Source organism: Aythya fuligula, chromosome 27, assembly GCF_009819795.1.
Source record: "Aythya fuligula isolate bAytFul2 chromosome 27, bAytFul2.pri, whole genome shotgun sequence".
Taxonomy (NCBI): domain Eukaryota; kingdom Metazoa; phylum Chordata; class Aves; order Anseriformes; family Anatidae; genus Aythya; species Aythya fuligula.
Window position 1 is genome coordinate 4733131 of NC_045585.1, and position 19983 is coordinate 4753113.

A 19983-nucleotide genomic window follows, 5' to 3' on the forward strand; every position below is an offset into this window, starting at 1 on the left:
GCTCGGCTGTCCCTTCCCCACCCTGCCCAGGTCTCCATCTCCAGCCCTTCCCCACCACTGCCCAATTCTCCAGCCCTGTCCCTCCCCACCCTGCCCACGGCTCCCTCTCTCCCTTTGGCGCACCCCTCGCCCCCCGGGGGGGGGGCAGGACGGGGATGAGCCCCTCTCCTCTGCCCCCCGACCCCCATCCCCGCTCCCCCCGGGGGCTCCGGGCTCCCTCCCGGCTCCGTGGCCGGGGCGGGCCGGGGGCGGGCCGGGGGAGGCGCCGGGGCCGGCGGCGGCGGAGGGCGGCGAACGGGGGAGGCGCCGCCGGAGCCGCCCCGGGGATCGGGGCGGCGGCGGCGGCGGCAGCGGGCGCGGAGCCGGAGCCCGGAGCCCGGAGCCCGGTGCCCGGTGCCGGGGCCATGCGGGGGGGGACGGGGACGGGGACGGGGACGGCGGCGGCGGCGCTGGCGCTGCTGCTGCTGGCGGCCGGGGGGGGAACGGGGGCGGCGGCGAGGGGCTGCCCGGTGCAGAGCTTGGGCTGCAAGTGCGCTGCGGAGCGGCACAAGGCGAGCGGCCCCCCCGCGCCCCGCCGCCGGGTGCTGTGCAGCGGAGGGGGGCTCCCGGCGCCCCCCGAGCCCCGGCTGCTGCCCGACGGCACCGCCACGCTGTGAGTACCGGGGGAAGGGGCGCCGGGTCCCCGGGAGGGTGGGAGAGGGGGAGGGAGAAAGGGGGGGATCCCCGGAGAGCCCCCCGGAGGTGTCCTGCCCGGTGCCGTGGGGAGGATGCTGGGTGGGGAGGAAGAAGAGGAGGAGGAGGGGGGCGAAGGGAGAGGAGTGGGGGCGAGCCCTGGGGGTACCCCGAGCCCTGGGGTGCCCGTGGGGCGCTCTCCGTGGGTCCGTGGGTCCCCGAGTCCCGGCCCCGTTCGCCCCCTCGTGCGCCCACCCTCGCCCCGCAGCGCCGCGCGTTCCTCCTGCCCTGCTGCCCTCCTCCCCTCCTGCCCTCCTTCTCCCTCCCCTGCTGCCCTCCTTCCCCAGCTGTGCCCCGACAAAAGCCCTTTTCCTGCCCCGTGTAACCCCGAGCCGTGCCCGGGCTCACGGCACCGCGAGCTCCGAGGGGACCCGGGCCGGGCAGGCAGGCGGGGGGGCTCCCATCGCTGCGGCTGCTTGGAGCTCCGGGGGAGGATGTTGTTGTTTGAAAGCGGCTGCTTTGGCTGGAAACGTTCGCTGGGAAGTAGCGAGGGGCTCTGGCTTTGTGCAGGGGGCTGCAGCCGTCGCCTGCTTCCTAAAAACTCAGCGCGGGGAGGTTTTGGGGCTCTGGGTAGGCGCTGGCAGCCTGCGCGCCTCCTCGCTGCGGCGGCGGGTCACGGTGTTTATTTATAACTCCCGAGGAGATGTTTGAATTAAAATCTGGCTCGGAGGGCAGGGACGGCACAGCCGCTGCGGGAGGGGACGTCGCTTTTGCCCAGAGCCTTGTCCCTGGGGGAGCCGGGGCTCCGGCTGCCACCTCCTGCCCCTCGGCAGGGTTTGGGGAGCGCTGCGGTGAGCTCGGCGCTCGCGCACCCACTTGGCCACGTTTTTGTCCCATCAGCACCGGGCATTCCTGGTTTCAAGGAGGTTCCTGGTCCCACGTGTGCCACTGGAGAGGCTTCGCTTTGGGGCGGTGATGTTCGTTTTGTGACCGTCGGGTGGCCGTGATGGTGACCCACCACGGTGCACGTGGAGTGTGTCCGTGAAACCTGCCTGTGCCATGCGGGCACCGTGAGCGTGCTCTGAAACGCAGCAGTCCTAATAAAAGCGTGAAGCATCCCGAAGCAGCAGCAGTGACGTTCATCCAGGGCCTCGCCTTCATGCTGGGAGGCTGCAGGGGCGCGTGGAGGCTGGGCTCTGTGCTCGTGCCCTCCCTCGCGCTGGCTCTGCTCTGAATTTCTCTCTCCCCAGGGCCTCTGACGTGTCGGCCCATTGGAAATACCTGCGGGGACTTCAGAGCCCTTTGCCAGCTCGTGGTTGGGAAAAGTTCCTGCCTCGTTGCCTGCTCTTGGGCTTCCTTCTGCAGGAGCAAGGGCGATGGCACTGCCCAGTGCCCGGGGTGGCTCCCACAGCGTTGGGGCCGAGAGGGAAGGGGATTTTTGGAGGCACCGTGCCGGGAGGGCGGTCACGGGGCTGGGGTGACCGTGCAGCAGCATTAGGGCATTACACGATCCCACTAAAACGTGACATGAAACCTACAGGCGTAGGCAGAAACCTACAAATATGCGGTGACCCTGGGCTCTGCTCTCTCGCAGTAAACATGATTTATTCTAAACCCTTTCCAGATGGGACAATCAAAACCAGAGGCTCCGGGTTCGTGAGCGTCTCCTGGAGCCACTGGGGTGCGGGCAGGACAGGAGCAGGCGGCGTGGCCCGGGCTGCACGCGCCTCGGGGACATCCTGCTGGGGACAGCCGCGACCCCGGCTCCGAGCAGGGCTCCCGTGCGCCCCGGGGATGCTCGGCGTCGGCACTGCCCCAGCCACGGGTGTGTTCGGTGCAGGGTAAGGCTCCGAAACGGCTCCAGGCTTCATCCGGTCTGGCCTGGAAGCAGGAATGTGCCCGCGCTAATGAGCGGTGCTAATTCCGTGCACGGGAGGAGGACGGGAGGAGGACGTTCCCGGCTGGCCGGGGGAGCTCTGCGCCGCGCATCTCTCGCTCTGCCTCGCTTTTGTTTTTTTCCCACACTCTCGGTTTACTTCTTTATTTATCTTTACTTATTAGCCCTGCCCTGAGGAATCCAAGGCTGCCTCAGCAGCAGCTGCTGCTTATTTACCCCCCTGTGACCGAGAAGCGCTGGCTGGCAGCGCGGCCAGCACGGGGTATGGGGTGCTGGGCACGGCCACGGCTCCGCTGATGGTTTTTACCCCCACTCCAGCCTCTCCCACACTGCCCACGATGGGGACGTGGCAGGGAGGTAAAGCCAGAGATGCTGAGCTGGAGAATTAACTCCATGGGGGCAGAAGTGGTGGCAGGAGCCCTGCCTGGGTGCCCGGGGGCTGCACTGGCCTCGGAGCAGGGTGCTGGGCACCGGCCGCCCTCATCCATCCCAGCTGTGGGTGCCAGGGGTGCTTACCGAGACAGGACCCGGCGCTTCTTGCCTAAACGTCAGCAGGTCTCCGGGCTTACCGAGAGGCATCTGGGGGATGGGATGCTGCAGGTACGGAGCCCCCGGCCCACGTCGTTACAGGGCTGAGGTCTCCCTCGTGGCGGAGCTGCTGCTTTGCTCCGGTGCAGCGTGTGGGGATCAGCGAGGGGGACGTTCCTCAGCCTGACGCCCCCGTGCAACCTGAGCAAAGGTGTGTGCGCTCTGCCCCCTGCCCTCTTTTACACCCGGAGGAAACCTGAGCGCAGTCCTCGCCCCTTGTGGGGAGGAAGGAAGGATGCTGACCCCCCCTTGGTGCCTGCTGCTCCATCGGGGCTCTGGGGCTGTGGATTTCCCAAATTTTGCGCTGGGGGCGTTTGGCATCCCGGGGTGCTGCACATCACAACCCTGGATGTCCCCGCGGCGTGGTGACGAGGGGCCGGGGCTGTGCAGAGGTGCACTAACGAGGTTTAACGCCCTCCCCCCAGCTGACCCCGTGCTAATAGCCCGATGGAAAGAGCGCCGCGGCCCTCCCCAGGCCCAGATAGCCGCCCTGGCCACGGCCAGCCCCGCTGTCACACGGGCAGGAGCCCAAACCTCTTCCAGATGTGGAATCCCAGCACAGGCCTCATTTATGTGCACAGCTTGATTGCACTAAATTACAGATTGTCTGCAGGGAATAGAGGGCTTTGACTTACGACCAATTTCCAGTTCTACTTGAACTCCCCTCTCCAAGGCCTGTTTGTCTTGAGCCCCGCAGATGGTTTCTTTCTGAAACCTTTTTCAGCCATTTATTCCATATTTATCGGGCAGGTTTTTAGGTTTTTTGTTTTTTTTTTTTCTTCCTTCCCACACCAAACATTTTTGTTGCCCTCCTTGAAGCAGTGAGGGCCTGGGGGGGACCCCCACGGTGTCTGTGTAGGGGACGGGGAGGTGACCTGCCCGGGGACAGGGCTGGAGCTGCCCGGCGCCTCGCAGCATCCCGGCCCTGCTGCTGCCTCCGTTCACTGGGAGGGGAAAAAAAGAAAAAAAAAAAAAAAAAGGAAAAGGGAAAAAAAAAAAAAGAGGGAGGCTTCTGGCATTTGCAATGTGGAGAGGGTTTTGGAGACGGGAACTGCGGAGGCGCAGATGCTCCCATGGCTGCGAGCAGGGAGGTTGGAGGGAGCTGCCCCACGTCGGGCTGCTTCGGGGGCTGCTTGCAGGCTCCAGCCCTCGCCCCCCCAGGCCGTGCTCACACCGTGCTGCCTCCGGCTCCTTCACCCTCTGGGCCTTATTTTTCCTGCGCTAACAAAAGCCGAGGGCTGGGACGATAATTTTCACCGTCCGAAATAGCCCGGCGTGACGTTGCAGGGAGGGAAGAGCAGCACAGCACCTCGCCGGCCGGGGGGCCCCGCTCCGCTCCTCCCGAAATCCCAGCGAACGCCGAGCTCTGCGCAGGGCACAGCCTCCGCCGTATCTGCTGCGAGCATATGCTTTAAATTAATGCGCTCGCAGAGCAAAGCATAGCTGGCCCTCCCCGCCCCCACGGCCGTCACCCCGTTATTAACCTCCGCGCCGCTCGCGTTTCCCTCTCTGCTGCGCGCCCGGCCGCGGGGAGCGACGTCTCCTGCCTCCTTTTTTGGTTGGGTACATAGGAAGTTTATTGTTTCAGCAGCCCAGTTTCTGGAGCCGTTATTTATCCAAGTGGATTCCAGCACGCTTGAAAAAACAATCTTGTTTTTTTTTTTTTTTTTTTTTTTTTTAAACTTTTTGCTCCTCTTTTTTGAGATGGGAGGGGGGAGAAAAAAAAAAATAAAGAAGGGAAAGGGCTTCCTCCATCGCTGTGGGGTCTGGGTGCCCCCAACACCCAGCGGGCTGGGGACAGGATGCGAGACCCCGGGCAGCCCTCGGGGGTGGGAGGGTGCTCCCCAGTGGGACCCCGCCGCCCCCTCCCTGCTCTTTGCGTTTGACTCCACGCCCTGGTTCTAATCCCTGCATTGTCCAGGGGGCTTTTCCAGCCGCCGCTCAATTAGCCGATTATTGTGCCCCTTGGTGGGGTTGTCCCATGTCGGTGTGGGGTCGTCCCGCAGCGGTGGCACATTTTGGGGCTGTTTGGCTGCGGAGCCACCGGTGCTGCCCTGGAGGGACGCGGGCTGCATCCTTTGGGGGCAGGAGGATGCTGGAGAGGTGCGAGGGCGCTGAGGTTTTTGTGTGAGCACGCCGTGCCCAGAGCTTTGCGCTGCTCCTGTGCTGGGCACGTGGCTCTGGCACGCTCCGAGCTGTTTAAGCCCAGGTTTCGGGGTGTCTCCTGCCTCGGCGTCTGCCTGCGCGCCCTGCTCGGAGGTGAAGAGTCCCAGCCTGGGCTGGAGCCAAAGCAAAGCTCTTGAGGAGCAAAGCTGCGCTTTCATGGCCTGCCAAGCCCCGCAGACAGCTGGGACGTGGGGGGACCGCGTCCCCCCTGCACCGCTGGCCACGAGGACCTCGGTGAGCATCGGCCACGGAGCAGGGGGATTGCCCCAAATCCCGTGCCAGGGCTGGGCCCCCCCCCGGTGCCATCAGCCGCAGGGCGAGTGCTCCTCTGGGTCACCCCCTGCTTCACCCTCCTGCCGCCTCCTCCCCTCGCTGGAGTAAGGAGGGGAATTTCTTGCAGCCAAACAAACCCAGGAACATCTGTAGTGCTCCGCGTCCTGCCTCCAGACAGCAGCGGAAAGCCTGAAATAGCCCTCGGCCCAGCACCCTCCTGCCGGCCTCGTGCGCCTTCGTCCCATCGCGTCTTGGGGGGAAACTCGGTTATTTTGGTGCCACCGGGTGCCTCGGGGACCTGCCACACGCTGCTCTGTCACTGCTAATGTGGGGGCCATGGGGTGTCCTGGAGCCTGGTGGGGCTCCCTGAGCAAAACCGAGCCATTGCAGAGCGCGATATCCGCAAAATCAGTGAAAGCAAAATAAAAGTGCGTTTGCGGATGTCGGTCATCGCGGGGCAGCACGGCTGGGCTGGCTTCTGCGGGGCAGGGAGAAGAATGACGAGGGTGGCTAGCTGGAAAAGTTTCCTCAGGAAGAAAGCTTTCAATCAAACCGTTATTATAATTGCAAATTTCATGCGCCAAATATTCAGTTTGGTCGGGGACCTCGTTTCCTTCACGAAGCGAGGACAATGCGCCCAGCAGCAGCAGCGTGCCCAGCCTGGTGTTTGTGTCCGGACCCCTGGGTTTCGGGGAGGGGTTTGGGCTTGTTTTAGTGGCTTCCCTTCATCGTGGGAGAGCCGAGACGTGCTGGGTCTGCGGCAGCCCCAGCTCCAAGCAGGTGTCCGGGGGGTCTCGTGCGGGCAGAGGGCGAGTGCCTGTGCCTTGGGGCGATCACCGTGCCGTGCCCATGTCCCTGTTACTCATCAGCTGTGTTTTGGGGGCTCCGTGACTCTTCAGCCTCACACATGGGTGCTGGTGGATGTATTTCACGCCTGGGGAACCCAGCTATAGGGTGGGGGGTCCCCAAATGCACTCGCTCCACCGGGCAGAGCCTGGTGGGCGAGGGGAGGGCGCCCCCGCCCCAGCTCTGCCTTCGCGGCCGGCCCGCAGCCTGGCTGCAGATCACACAGGATGCTGATTTCATCTTGGCCTGCCTGCGCCTCGCCTTTTAAGGAGGGGAGTTTTGTTTTTATGGCAGAAGCCTCGAAGGTCCCAGGGGTCCGGAGAACAAAGCGAGCATCTCCCGGCGCGGGGGCTCGCTCCGGGGGGGCTGCGTTGGCCTGGGGTGGGCTCGGGGCATGCCTGGGGTTGTGATCCCGGTGGTGCTGAGCCCCCCATGTGCAGGCACCCGTCCTCCTGCTCCCCGTGCTCCAGCCCTGGCTGTAACCAAAGCTGCGCCCTTGGGACGTGGAGCACGCAGCAGAGGGGATCTGAGCCCCTGGGTGCTGGTGCAGGGGATTTCTGCTGCCCCAGCCCCGCTTTATCGGGCAGCCCCCGAGACGTCCCCACGCGCACAGCCCGTGGGGGCTCTGCTGGGTTGTGAAATCTGCTGCTGCTGAATTAAAACCTTCTGGAGCCGCTGGGGCCAGCCCGTCCTTGAGCAACAGCCCCCGGCTGACGTTGTGGCGAGGGGCTGCAGCACGCTGTGCCCCGGGAACGGTGCTGCTGGTCCCTCTGCCATCCCAGCCAGCCAGCGTCCTGGGGCTGCTGGTGGGGACTGGTGCCAGTGCTGGTGGCTGCTGGGGGGAGCCGGGCAGGGTCACAGGGCCCCATGGGCACGGCACTGCCCGGTGCCAGCTCCTCCTTAGCACAGGATGCGGCCCCGTCCCGCTGCGTGCTGCAGGGCAGGGAGTGGGACGGGAGCTGAGCCCATGGCAGGGTTCATCCACAGCCCCCCCCCGGGAGCCGGGGGGCCTCCGGGTCCTGGCCACAACGTGGGAACGGGGCCAGGGAAACCCGGACGCCGGCGGCGACGTCCGCCCGCTCGCTCGCTGGGTTTTCGGAGGAGGGCGGCCGGAGAGCGGGGCCAGGCCTGCCCGCAGCACACAGCCACCATTCAGCCCCGCTGCAGAAACCGCCCGTGTGTAAACAGCCCCGTGGCGGCCGTCAATGAGCCCTTTTTCCTGCTCCTCTCCCCCGGACGCCGTGTCCAGGGCGCCCTCCCCGCCGCCGCCTTTTCTCCCTCTGCCTCTCACCGGTGCGCGCCGCGGGGCTGGCGGGGAGCGAGGCGTGGGGCAGTGGGGTTGGGGGTGCCCAGCGCCATCCGAGCACCTCAGTGAGCTCCAAGAGCTCATGGGGAAGAGCTGGAGGAGCCCCAAGAGTTCCCCCAGCAATCCTCAGTGCAGGTTTTGGGGGAATCACCCCTACATCTGTGCGCACGGGGCCGGGCAGGTGATGGGAGCAAAGCGGCAAGAGCCGGCACGGCCCTGGGGACCTCCAGCCTGGTGCCACCGTGACGCAGACCATGGCACGGTGTCCCCATGAGGGTGCAGGGCTGTTGTGTCACCAGCTGGCCCTATAAACCTGTCCCTGAGCCACCACCACCTCACCATGGGACCCTTTTTGCCCGCTCCCCCCCAACCCACGGGCACTCGGCACGCACAGCGCCTATCGCAGACCAAATAACGGCACCGGCCCTGACCCCCTCCCTGTGCTCTCTTCCCCACAGGCTCCTGAGCAACAACAAGATCACGGTGCTGCAGAACGGCTCCTTCTTCGGGCTGCGGGCTCTGGAGAAGCTGTGAGTGCCCAGGGGGCTGGGGCAGGAGGGGGGCCAGGGGTTAGCGGGAGCCTGGTGCCAGCAGCACAGCTTGGGCCACACTCCCCAAATCGCTGCGGGATGCTCCCGGGGTGCTCTGTGGGGCCGGGCGCTGCCCCCCGGGCGTTGGGTTTGCCACCAGCACCCGCGGGCGTCCCCGGGTCCCTGGGAGCTGCGTTGGGGCGGGAGGCACCGGGAGGGGGCCACGCTCCATGGGGGCCGGTATGAAAAGCGACATTGTCCCCCCGAACAAAGTCAACTTTCTTATCTCCCCATGAAAGGCATCTCTATGGTGGGAGCCTTAATAAGGGGAGATTTATGGCCCCCATATGGATCTGATCTGTAGGTATGCAGAAGGGACGGGCGCACTGAGGGCGTTTTGTTCCCCGTCGAGGGGCTCGCGCATTCCCGAGCCAAATGGGGCCCGCGGGGCTGGGGTGGCCCCGGGGCTGGGGGGAGGCTCCTGCTCTGGGGACAGCTCAAGGGTCCCCGTCCCTTCACGGGAGGGTGGTGGCCCCGCTGACGGGTCCCTGTGGGGTCACCCCTGGGGATGTGCCCTACAGCACGCGGTGCCAGGGACATCGCCCTCCCCATGCGGCTCCTTTTGGGGAGCCACCCGAGGGTCTTGCCGGGGGGGGCGGCGGCTCCCCGGGGACCAGCCCAGCCTGGATCTCGTTAGGCTGAACAAGGCAGCGTTTATTCACGTGGATCTTGTTCGAGTTACACGGCCTGCACCTGCCCCAGCAGAGCCCAGCTGCTTTGCCAGGGCACGGTGCACGGCACTGGGGTGCCCAGGACATGGCACTGGGATGAGTTGTGCTTGGCACTGCCTTTGGGCTGGGTTAGGGTGCGTGCATGGTGCATGGTGCCTGGTGTTGGGGCCAAAATTGGATTTTTAAAGCCACGGCAATCCCCACAGTGCTGTTTTGGGTCTTGGTTTGAAGCAGTTGGTTTGGGGACCCAACTTTCACTGCCTGCATCCCTATAATCCCCCACAGCCGAGTCTCCCCCTGCTGTGGTTCGAAGTTTGGGGTCACCTCCTCCCTCCCTCCCTCCTCCTGGCACCGAGCTCTCATTAACGGGCGGATTAACGAGGGCGGGCAGGGTGCAGCCCGGGTCGGCGGGCACCGTGCGCCCTGGGGGCAGCTCCCTGGGGGGACCCCAGCTCTGCAGCCCCCTGGTTACTGGAGGTCTCCCAAACACCTCCGTGCTCCGGGAGCCCTGAGCAAGCAGCCAGCCCGTGCTGCCCGAGCACAGCACAGCCTCCTGCTCACCTTCTCTGCACCAAACCCTGCTCGGAGCCCGACGGGTTGGCCAAGGGCCGCGCTCCCCCCATCCCTTGGGCCGGCCAGCGTCACGCCGCACCTCGCCTGATTGCCCCCGACAGCAGCCCTAATTGTTCTCATCGGGTCGGAGCGGGGCCGCGGCACAGACGTGCCCCGTGGAGGGGACGTGCCGGGGGGCTCCGGGGGCCCCCACTTTGCTCCTGGGGCTCCGGGGCCCCGTGCCCGCTGCCGGCACCGGGTGCGATGCGGCCACTGGGGCCGAGCTGTTCCCAGGGTCCCCGAGCCACCTCCGCGGCGTGCAGGGGAGCCCCACGGGCAGCGCCCCTCGGGGCTGGCAGCTCGGCATCTCCGCTGATGTGCAGCGGCCTAATGAGATTAATGAGGGTGAGCGGGGCCGGAATGCAGCCGGGGCCGCCCTCATTAGCGCAGCCCCGCTCGGGAGCGCCCTGCCCTGTGCCGGGGCCGCTGCTTTCCCTGCACAGGGCTTGGGGCTTGGCCAGGACGGGTCCCTCCTGCCCCATCCCTGGCTGTGGCTTTTGGGGTGGCCCCGAGCTTGGCTAGGTGATAGAAGCCTGAAAAGCTGCTGGTAACAGCGGCTGAAAGCTGCTGGTAACGTCCTGCACAAGGGAAAGGGCCCAGAAATCCCAACGTGCTGCATGGGCACGGCACACCGGGGACCAGCAGAAACGCCAAGGCAAAAAAATGAGGTGCAGGGAGAGGATTTGAGAGGTGCTGCGGCAGCAGCCCAGGGCCTGGCCAGCGGGGACGAAGCGAGGAGGGCTCCCCAACGGGCCGGCTGCGAGCCCTGGTCCCCGCTGGGTGCTGTCCCCCAAGGGGGCCCTGGCAGCCCCCAGCCACGGCTGCATGCTTACCAGATCTGGGGCTGTTTCATTTTGGATGTGTTTGGGGCTGTGCTGGCCGCTTGTGGGGGTCGGTGTCCTGGGGTCGGTGTCCTGGGATGTGTCTGGGGACGGGCGCGGGCGGTGGCGCAGGTGAGGGGAGCTGTTCCTTCAGCACCTGCCTCACCTGAGCCGCCCTGCACGCCCCTGAGCTGCTCTTGCACGCCTCTGCACACCCTTTACACCCCCCTGCACGCCCCTTGGCACCCATCCTAGAGCTGGGTGGACGTCCCCACCGGTGGCACACTTTTGTTCATGGGAGCAGCCAGGCTGGGGGTGCTGCAGCCGAGCGGGCCACCCCACGGCTGGGTCCCCACCACGGTGGCAGCCGCCCCAAGCCTGGAATGTGTCTGATCTGATATCCGATGGGCGCCTCCAATCAGGCCAACGACCCAAACGAGCTTCCTCTGGGCTGTGGAGCCCGTGGGACTCCGCTGCGTCCCCCCGAGGAGCCCCTCTCTGCTCCGGGAGGGTGGTGACAGCAGCAGCAGCGTGGCCGTGGTGTGGTGGCAGCAGCGTGGCCGCGTTCTCCGGGCGGTAATTCCCCTGTAATGCGAATCCAGCGACGCTTCCCTCCTGGCCGTGGCTCCTGGAGGCTGCTGGCGGGAGCTGGGGCTGTGCTGGGCGCGAGGCCAGGGGGGCAGGAGGAAGAGGAGGGGTTTGGCGAGCGCTGCTGGAGAACAGGATGCACTCACACCCCACAGCACCGCACGGGGAGGGGGCAGGATGATGGCGCAGGGCCCCCAGCACCCTGAGCCTGTGCCCGTCTCCCCGCAGGGACCTGAAGAACAACCTGATCAGCACGGTGCAGCCCGGCGCCTTCCTGGGCCTCCCCGAGCTCAAGCGCCTGTAAGTGCCTGCGAGGGCTGCCCACGGGGGGCTGGGGGCTGCGGGGTGTCCCCAGCGCTGATGTCCCCTCCGCGTGCCTTGCAGGGACCTCTCCAACAACCGCATCGGCTGCCTGAGCGCCAGCGTCTTCCAGGGGCTCTCCAGCCTCCTCCGGCTGTAAGTGGCACCCTGGGGCTCCCGGCCAGCCACTGGGTCCCCTCCTGGTGTCTGGGGCACAGCCCAGAGCCCTGCTGGAGCAGCGGGTGACACCAGGAGCCTCAGGACACGGCGAGGAGCCTGGGTTGCAGAGGTGTCCATGGGGTCCCGGTCCCCTCCATACCCTCTTTCTCTCCTGTCTCACAGCAACATGTCGGGGAACATCTTCTCCAGCCTCCCGCCCGGTGTCTTCGACGAGCTCCCCTCGCTGAAAGTCGTGTGAGTACCCAGCCACCTCCATCCCCGTGCCCTGCAGCGCACCCAGCCCTTGGCACTGGGCGCATCCCCTCCTCCTGCTGCGCGCCCGGCCGCGCCGCCACCCCCGTGACGCCGCCCCTTGCAGGGATTTCGCCACCGAGTACCTGACGTGCGACTGCAACCTGCGCTGGGTGCTGCCCTGGGCCCGCAACCGCTCGGCGCAGATTTCGGACCGGACTCTGTGCATCTACCCCCGGCACGTGCACGCGGTCCCCCTGCGCGGCGCGCGCGAGAGCCAACTGCGCTGCGGTGAGCGGGGGCCGGGGGCGCGGGCAGGAGGCACGGCCGGGGGCCGGGGGGGGGCTCACCCGGCCGCCTGTGTCCCCTCCCCAACCCCCCTGCAGCGGGCACCCCGGAGCTGCACACCCACCACCTCATCCCGTCGCTGCGCCAGGTGGTTTTCCAGGGCGACCGGCTGCCCTTCCAGTGCACCGCCACCTACCTGGACAACAGCACCCAGATCCGCTGGTACCACAACCGCGAGCCCGTGGAGGAGGACGAGCGCACGGGGGTCATCGTGGAGGAGAGCCTCATCCACGACTGCACCTTCATCACCAGGTCGGGACGGGGAGGATGGGGGTAACGGGAGGGGGGTCGCGGGTTCGAGGGTGCCGAGCGCCGTGGGTGGGACACTTTGGCACGTCCCCTCTGCCCGCAGCGAGCTGATCCTCTCCAACATCCACGTCTCCGCCAACGGCGAGTGGGAGTGCGCCGTCTCCACCTCGCAGGGCAACGTCAGCAAGAAGGTGGAGATCGTGGTGCTGGAGACCTCCGCGTCCTACTGCCCCGCCGAGCGGGTCACCAACAACCGCGGCGACTTCAGGTAGGGACCGGCGGCGGCGGCGGCGTGGCCACGGGGGACGGGGCTGTGCGTGGTGCGGAGCCCCCCTCACCTCGTTCCCACCCCCCGTGTGCGGTGCGTGCCGGGGCGGGGGGCTCGCCGCGGGCGGGGGCCCGCAGGTGACCGGGCGTCTGGTAGCAATTAGCAGCCGCGGGGAGCGCGAGCGCCTTTGAAGGGCTTCCCGTGCCGGCAGCGCAGCCCGGCTCCAGCAGCAGAGGTGTTGGAATTTCTCTGGCACGAGACGAAAGGCTCCGGGCGCCCGCCGTAACCTCAGCGGGGCCGTTACGGAATATAAATTCCCGGTACAGTCAATGTGGCTTAAATTAGCGGTGCCCCCCCCACCCCCCAACCACCACTTTTTCTGTGCGGAGCCGAGCGGGATTTGGGGTTAGGGGTTCGGGCAGCTTTCTGGGGAGCATTGCCCCGTGGTCACGGTGTCTTCGCACATCCAGGTGGCCCCGCACCTTGGCGGGCATCACCGCCTACCAGTCGTGCCTGCAGTACCCCTTCGCCTCGGGGCCGGCGAGCGGGGGCCCGGCGGCGGAGAAGCAGGCGTCGCGGCGCTGCGACCGCGCAGGGCGCTGGGAGGAGGGTGACTACTCCCACTGCCTCTACACCAACGACATCACCCGCGTGCTCTACACCTTCGTGCTGGTGAGCCGGGGGCTCGGCCCCGCTGTGTTTGCCCCCGGAGGGGCCGGGCACAGCCGGTGACCCTGTGTGTGTCCCCCCCCGCAGATGCCCATCAACGCCTCCAACGCCCTGACCCTGGCCCACCAGCTGCGCGTCTACACGGCCGAGGCTGCCAACTTCTCGGACATGGTTGATGTCCTCTACGTGGCCCAGATGATAGAGAAGTTTATCGGCTACGTGGATCAGATCAAGCAGGTAACACCACTTTTTTGGGGGGTAAAAGCGTGAATTGGGGTGTTGGCTGCTGGGGGTGGCTGGACGGGAGCGAACCGCAGCTGATGCCGCCCGCTCTTCTCACAGCTCACGGACGTGATCGTGGAGATGGCCAGCAACATCATGCTGGTGGACGACCACATCCTGTGGATGTCGCAGAAGGAGGAGAAGGCCTGCACCAGCATCGTGCGCTCCCTGGAGAAGATCGCCGCGCACACCCTCAGCAGCAACTCCCAGCACATGGCGGTGGTGAGCCCGGACGGAGCGCGGGCGGGGGGCTCTGCCCGTGCCAAGGGGGGGTCTCTGCCCATCCCAGGGGGGTCTCTGCCCGTGCTGGGGCTGACGGCCACCCTATGCCCAGCAGAACTCGCGCAATATCGCCTTCGAGGCGTACGTGGTGAAGCCCGAGAGCTACGTGGGGCTGAGCTGTGTGGCTTTCCAGCGGCAGGACGGGGGTCCCGCTGGGCGCAGCCCCCCGGCCGAGCGGGCGGCCGAGCCCCAGCCCGACCAGCAGCTGCGGCTGCGCTGCACCACGGGGCGCCCCAACGTCTCCCTGACCAGCTTCCACATCAAGGTACGGGTCCCCTGGGGGCCGGGGCGAGGTGGGAGACTCGGGAGGAGCCGGCCCGTGCTCACCGGTGCCCGTGCGCCCCGCAGAACAGCATCGCCCTGGCCTCCATCCAGCTGCCTCCCAGCCTCTTCGCCAGCCCTGTTCCTCCAGCCCCGCCGGCCGACTGCAAGCTGCAGCTGCTGGTCTTCCGCAACGGGAAGCTCTTCTGCAGCACCGGCAACTCCTCGCGCCTGGCGGATGATGGCAAGCGCCGCAGCGTGGCCACGCCGGTCATCTACGCCGGGACGTGTAAGGGCTGCGTGTTGGGGGGCTGCTGGTGGCTGGGGATGGGGGCTCCTGGGGTGCTTTCCCCGCTGCTCCTGCAGAGCAGAGCCATCTCGGGGGGGCGGCCGTGCTCCTGGAGGGGTCCTCCCAGGGAGGTGGTGGTGACAGCAGAGGGGTGGCAACGTGCCCGTGTGGTGTCCGTGCCCTGGGGTGCAGGCAGAGGGGTGTGCGGTGCTTCTTGTCCTGCTCACTCCGTTCCCTGGCAGACGGCTGCGGCGTCGGGAACCTGACGGAGCCGGTGGCCGTGTCGCTGCGGCACCCCGGGGAGGGCGCGGACCCCGTGGCCGCCTACTGGAACTTCGAGGTGCTGGGGGGCATGGGGGGCTGGAGCGCCGAGGGCTGCCAGCTGGCCGCACGGGAGCCCAACGTCACCTCCCTGCACTGCCGGCACCTCAGCAACGTGGCCGTGCTCATGGTAGGTGGGGGAGAAAAGGGGGCTGGGGTCAGGGGAGATGGGGCGCAGGGAGCGGGGTCTGACGGGCTGCGGGGCGCCCTGCAGGAGCTGAGCGGTTTCCCCAGCGAGGCGCGAGGCCCCGTGGAGGTGCTGCACCCAGCCATGTACACCTGCACGGCCGTGCTGCTGCTCTGCCTCTTCACCACCATCATCACCTACATCGTCAACCACGGGTGAGCGTTTTGGGGCCCCGACTGGCGCGGCTGTGCGTGCGCGGGCAGCTGGAGGAGCCCTCTCCAGCAGGGGCCACCACCACAGCTCAGCACCACCCTTCTGCTTCTCTTCCAGCACCATCCACATCACGCGCAAGTGCTGGCACATGCTGCTTAACCTCTGCTTCCACATCGCCATGACGTCCGCCGTGTTCGCGGGGGGCATCACCCTCACCGGCTACCTGCTCGTCTGCCAGGCGGTACGCGCCCCCGCACCGGGCTGACCGCAGTGGGGGGACACGGGCACAACATCCGCAGCGTCCCCGTGCTGACCGTAGCGCCTCGCCCCGCAGGTCGGCATCATTTTGCACTACTCCTCCCTGTCCACGCTGCTGTGGATGGCGGTGAAGGCTCGGGTCCTGTACAAGGAGGTGACCTGGAGGGCGCCCCGGCAGCCGGATGGGGACGCTGCACAGCCGGCCCCTCGGCCCATGCTCCGGTACCGACGTCCCCTTGCCCCGACCCCAAACCCCGACCGCCTGCTGGGACCCCCGGGCTGGGCAGGATCAGCTCCTGCCTGTCCAGAAGCTGCCACCCAGCCCGTGTCCCCATGTCCCTGTGTCCCTGTGCCTCGATGAGCAGCGCCCTCCTTCTCCCCTCGCAGGTTCTACCTGATCGCCGGCGGCATCCCGCTCATCATCTGCGGCATCACGGCCGCCGTCAACATCCACAACTACCACGACAACAACCCCTAGTAGGTGGCCGGCTGCTCCCCGCCTTCCTCCCTCGCGCTGGGAACCTGGGCACGCTTGGGAAGGGTTGGTGGGACCTTCCCCGGGGGCTCTGCATTTATTGGGAAAATGATGTGGGACACGGAGACCGGCCCCGGGGCACCTCGAGGAGGGTGCTGAGCAGCGAGGCGCCGCGGTGCACGGCCACAGCTCTGCTGACGGAGGCTCCTTCTCTCCCTCACAGCTGCTGGCTGGTGTGGCGGCCCAGCCTGGGCGCTTTCTACGTCCCCGTGGCCTTCATTCTGCTCGTCACCTGGATGTATTTCCTCTGCGCCGGGCTCAACCTCCAGTGCCGGCCTTCCCCGCAGAAAGAAGTCCCCGAGGCGCTGGAGACGCCGCCGAGGCTGGGTGGTGGCGGCGGTGGGGACCTGCTGACGGACTCGGGGTCCATCTCGGTCACGCTGAATTCGGGGCCCTCGTGCCCCGAGGCGGACGGCGTCTACTCCCTGAAGGTGCAGCTCTGGGCGCTGGTGACCACACACGCCCTCTACGTGGCCCTCTGGACGTTCGGGGCCGTGGCCGTGTCCCAGCGCTGGTACCTCAACATCATCTTCAGCTGCCTCTACGGGGTGACGGCGGTGGCGCTGGGGCTCTTCATCTTCATCCACCACTGCGTGCGGCGCCGGGACGTGCTCAGCTCCTGGTTCTCCTGCTGCCCCTCTTACCGGGACGCGCTGCCCATGCAGGCTTACGTCCACCCCGGCGCGGCGGCGGCCTTGGGCGGCTCGCAGGTCTTCATCGGCTGCGCCCCGGAGGCTGCCCGCTCCGCCGAGTCGTCCTCCTCGCCCAGCAGCGCCGGCTCGGCCGCGGGGCGCTGCAAGCTCACCAACCTGCACGTGGCCCAGAGCCAGGCCGAGACCCGGCCGGGCTCCTGCGAGGAGCCGGAGCCCGACGGCAAGAGCTGCGGGGCGGGCCGGCACGCCAGCAACCTCCACGGGCGCAGGAACCACAAGGGCAGGACTAAGCAGCACCGGGAAGGGAAGCACCACCGCTTGAAAGTGCTGCGGGGCCCTTCCTCGGAGCAGCCCTCCAGCGAGAGCGGCAGCGTGCACAACAGCCACTCGGAGAGCTACCACAGCAGCAGGAACAGCCCCCTGAACGTCGGCCGCGTGCGGCCCCCGGCCCCCCAAGAAGGGGAGACGGCGCCGAGCCAGTCGGAAGGCAGCGACGGCGGGCGGCGGGCGCCCGATTTCGCCGAGGCGCGGCGGAGGAGCGCCAGCAGGGACAACCTGCGGCAGGCCGGCGCCGTGGAGAAGGAGGCGAAGCGGCGCTCCTACCCCCTCAACGTGGCCAGCCACAACGGCGGCCTCAAGGGCAGCAAGTACGACGTCAACCTCGCCAGCAGCGCCGACGGCGTGGCCGGGATGAGGACCGGCCTCTGGAAGAGCGAAACCACGGTGTGAGGGAGGGGAAGGACCCGACGGCCGCGGCGCCGGAGCGCAGCCCTCCTCGGGTGGGCCCGGGGGCGTCCTCGGGGGGCCGGGAGCGTCGCTACGTGCACTACGGGGGGCCAGGGCGGGGGGCGACGCCGGGCCCGTCGGTCTCAGGGAGGCCCCGGCCTTCCGCAGCGCTGGGCTCGAGGTGAAAGGCAAGCGTTGCTCTTCAGCGGCCTGAAGGGCAGCCGCGCTTCCGTCGCTCCTGCAAGTCACTTCGGACTGATCCTAAATGCTATTTTATAATATACAGAGGAAACAAATGTCTATTTTTCAGAATTTCTATATTATTGAATGTATATATGTATAGACAGAGCCGTAACCGACCCGAGTGCCTCCGTGTTACCTACCAGTGTTCTCCACGGGGCGAGCGTGCCCCTGGGGGTTTTGGCAATAGTCCGCTCGTGCCACGACTGCAATATTCCCACCGGGGCCGAGGGGACCACACCAAGTGCCCTTGATGTTAAGATGCCATCCTGCAGACACTTGCCAGCCTAGATGAGCTTTTTTTCTGAACGAGTCAGAAAGCAGCAGCTCAGTTGGAAATGTTTTCACCTGCAATCCTTTTCAGCCGTGTGTTCTTAAGAGACAGTATTTAGCCCTGTGGGTTACTCAGTTGCCAAAGTGAAAGCCATATTTCGAAGCAAGCACGAGGTAAGAGAATTAAGAGTGGCTTCTAAATGAACGTGGATCGTCTGTCAGCTCCCCAAACCAAAGAGCCCAACCCTGGGCGCAGACCCGAGCAGGTCCTCAGCCGTAGCCCAGCTGTGCACACTCAGAGGATTCCACGCTCTGCTCCTACAGAGCCAAAATCCAGGCAGCCCCGTAATGAACGGCCTCACAGCCTGTGCTGGGTAAGACAGGAGGAAAGAGCTCCGTGGGGGCAGGGGCTGCTCCTGGGAGAGGTGGGAGAATGGTGCCCATGGTGGTGGCAGGGAGATGTCAGTCAGGGAGATGTTTTGGTGGTGGCAGGGAGCTTCCCATGGACCGCTGACGTGGGCTGCCCAAAGGGCTGGGACTTGGCTAAGCACTTACTTTTCCCCATTGAAAACAAGTCCCCCTTTTCCAACACGCAAACAGAAGAGCCATACTTGCTCCTGTGCCACCTGTGCCATCGTCAGCCTCCCTCTGCCTGTTTTTGTGCGTGCAGATGGGTTTAACGATCCTGCCCTACCTCCCGCGGGGTCACAGGGCTCAGACAGGGGCTGAGAAGCGCTTAGGAGGCTCCCAGGCCAGTCCTCCGTGTACACCACGGGCAAGGGGCCCACGGGATCCAGAAGTTGGAGCCCACAGCACTTACTGCCAGAATTTTCTCCCCTCCAGAATTAGCTCCTCTCTCTTTGGGCCCCTCGTCCCGCAGGGCTGGGTTACCGCTGGGTTTGCTGCAGTTCTGCCACGCTTCTCTGACCAACCGCCTGCTTAAAAAACACATTTTATTGGTATTTAATACAATTTCAATCCTTATGTCAATACGCAGCCTACATGGCCTTGCTGATGCTGAGTTGTTATATATGCTTGCTGCACTGTGACAGTATTATATAAAAAGCTTTGTATTATTAATTACACTTTTTTTTTTGTCTGTTTACATTACAAGCAAATGACATATCAACAGAGAGCTTCTTGCAATATACGTGGGGGAGGGAGGGGAAAATATGCCAAAGAAATGTCTTTAAAGGGGTCTTTTGCGTTTTTATATAAATAGAATGTTTCTAGCAGATATGTTTTGTTTAATATATTAAAGATTTGCAAATCTGCCAAGATTTCCTGTTATTTCTCGCAGCCTCTGCGTTCAAACACAACAGCCCGCGAGGCACACAGGGGTCAGTGTTCCACCGAGTTGTGCAATGCTTTGAAATGAGCAGCCAGCGCCGTTCCGCTCACACGAGCCACAGCTCTACCTTTGCCACAGATTTCCAGCAGCTTCCCCTTGCTTATTTAGCTGAGAAACCGGGTAGTTTTTCTGTGACGTGGGCCAGGCTGAGTTTCCCCGGGGATGGCTGCAATCCCTAACCCTGGCAGTCCCTCCTCGGGCGGCTCCACGCAGACCCAGGGCAGGCGACGGGCGCTGTTTGGTGAGAGGGACGCTGCTCAGAGCTGCTTTAGCCTGGGAACGCGGGGCAGCAAATTAAATCACCCCTCTGCCTGCTCCCAAAGCCACCCTGCCGTCGGCTGAAGCTCAGAACATGAGAACACCCCTGGAAAAGCTGGAACAAAGTTGCAGAAACCCATGGAAAAGCTCCAGGAACGCACTGCGGGGCGAGGCGCTGGAAACCTCCACCTCACCCTGCGCGTCGCTCCCGCTGTGACCAAGGGACAGGCAGCGCTGCTCCCTCTCTGCCCTCCAAAGCACAAAAATCGCTGCAGCAGCTTCACACTGCCCCCGACAGGCACGACTGAGGCAGGGACCAACTGCTGCACCGTGTCCTCCTCATCCCAGCTGCTGTGAGGCCTGGGATGTGCAAGCCAAAGCCACCAGCTCCGAGCACATCCACTAACTCCAGCCACATAGCTGCGAGGAAACAAAAACCAGGCCAACTTCAGGATAAATCCAGCTGCAGCACGACTCAGGAGCGAGCAGGGCTGGGCTGGGCTGGGCTGGCTCTCCCCAGCACCCCGACATCGCTCCCTCACCTGTGTGTTAGCACACTCACCCGTGGCACCTGCCCCACAGCTCCTGGATTAACCAAAATGCATTTTAGCAGAGGCTGCAATGAGAGAGAGTCGAGAA

At 65.6% G+C, this 19983-nt stretch overlaps 1 protein-coding gene across 1 annotated transcript; it reads left to right on the plus strand.

Annotated features, from left to right (window-relative positions):
- Window positions 1-479: 479 nt before the first annotated feature.
- ADGRA2 (adhesion G protein-coupled receptor A2) lies at window positions 480-17276 on the plus strand (the record flags this gene model as incomplete). The annotated part of the gene is made up of 19 exons (XM_032204019.1): window positions 480-652; window positions 8207-8278; window positions 11259-11330; window positions 11415-11486; window positions 11673-11744; window positions 11869-12032; window positions 12128-12341; window positions 12442-12606; window positions 13077-13278; window positions 13363-13512; window positions 13618-13779; window positions 13895-14104; window positions 14188-14389; window positions 14632-14840; window positions 14925-15052; window positions 15168-15291; window positions 15385-15530; window positions 15696-15785; window positions 16007-17276. Coding segments are annotated over 19 exons (3846 nt in total), but the record flags the coding sequence as incomplete, so codon positions are not given.
- Window positions 17277-19983: the final 2707 nt, after the last annotated feature.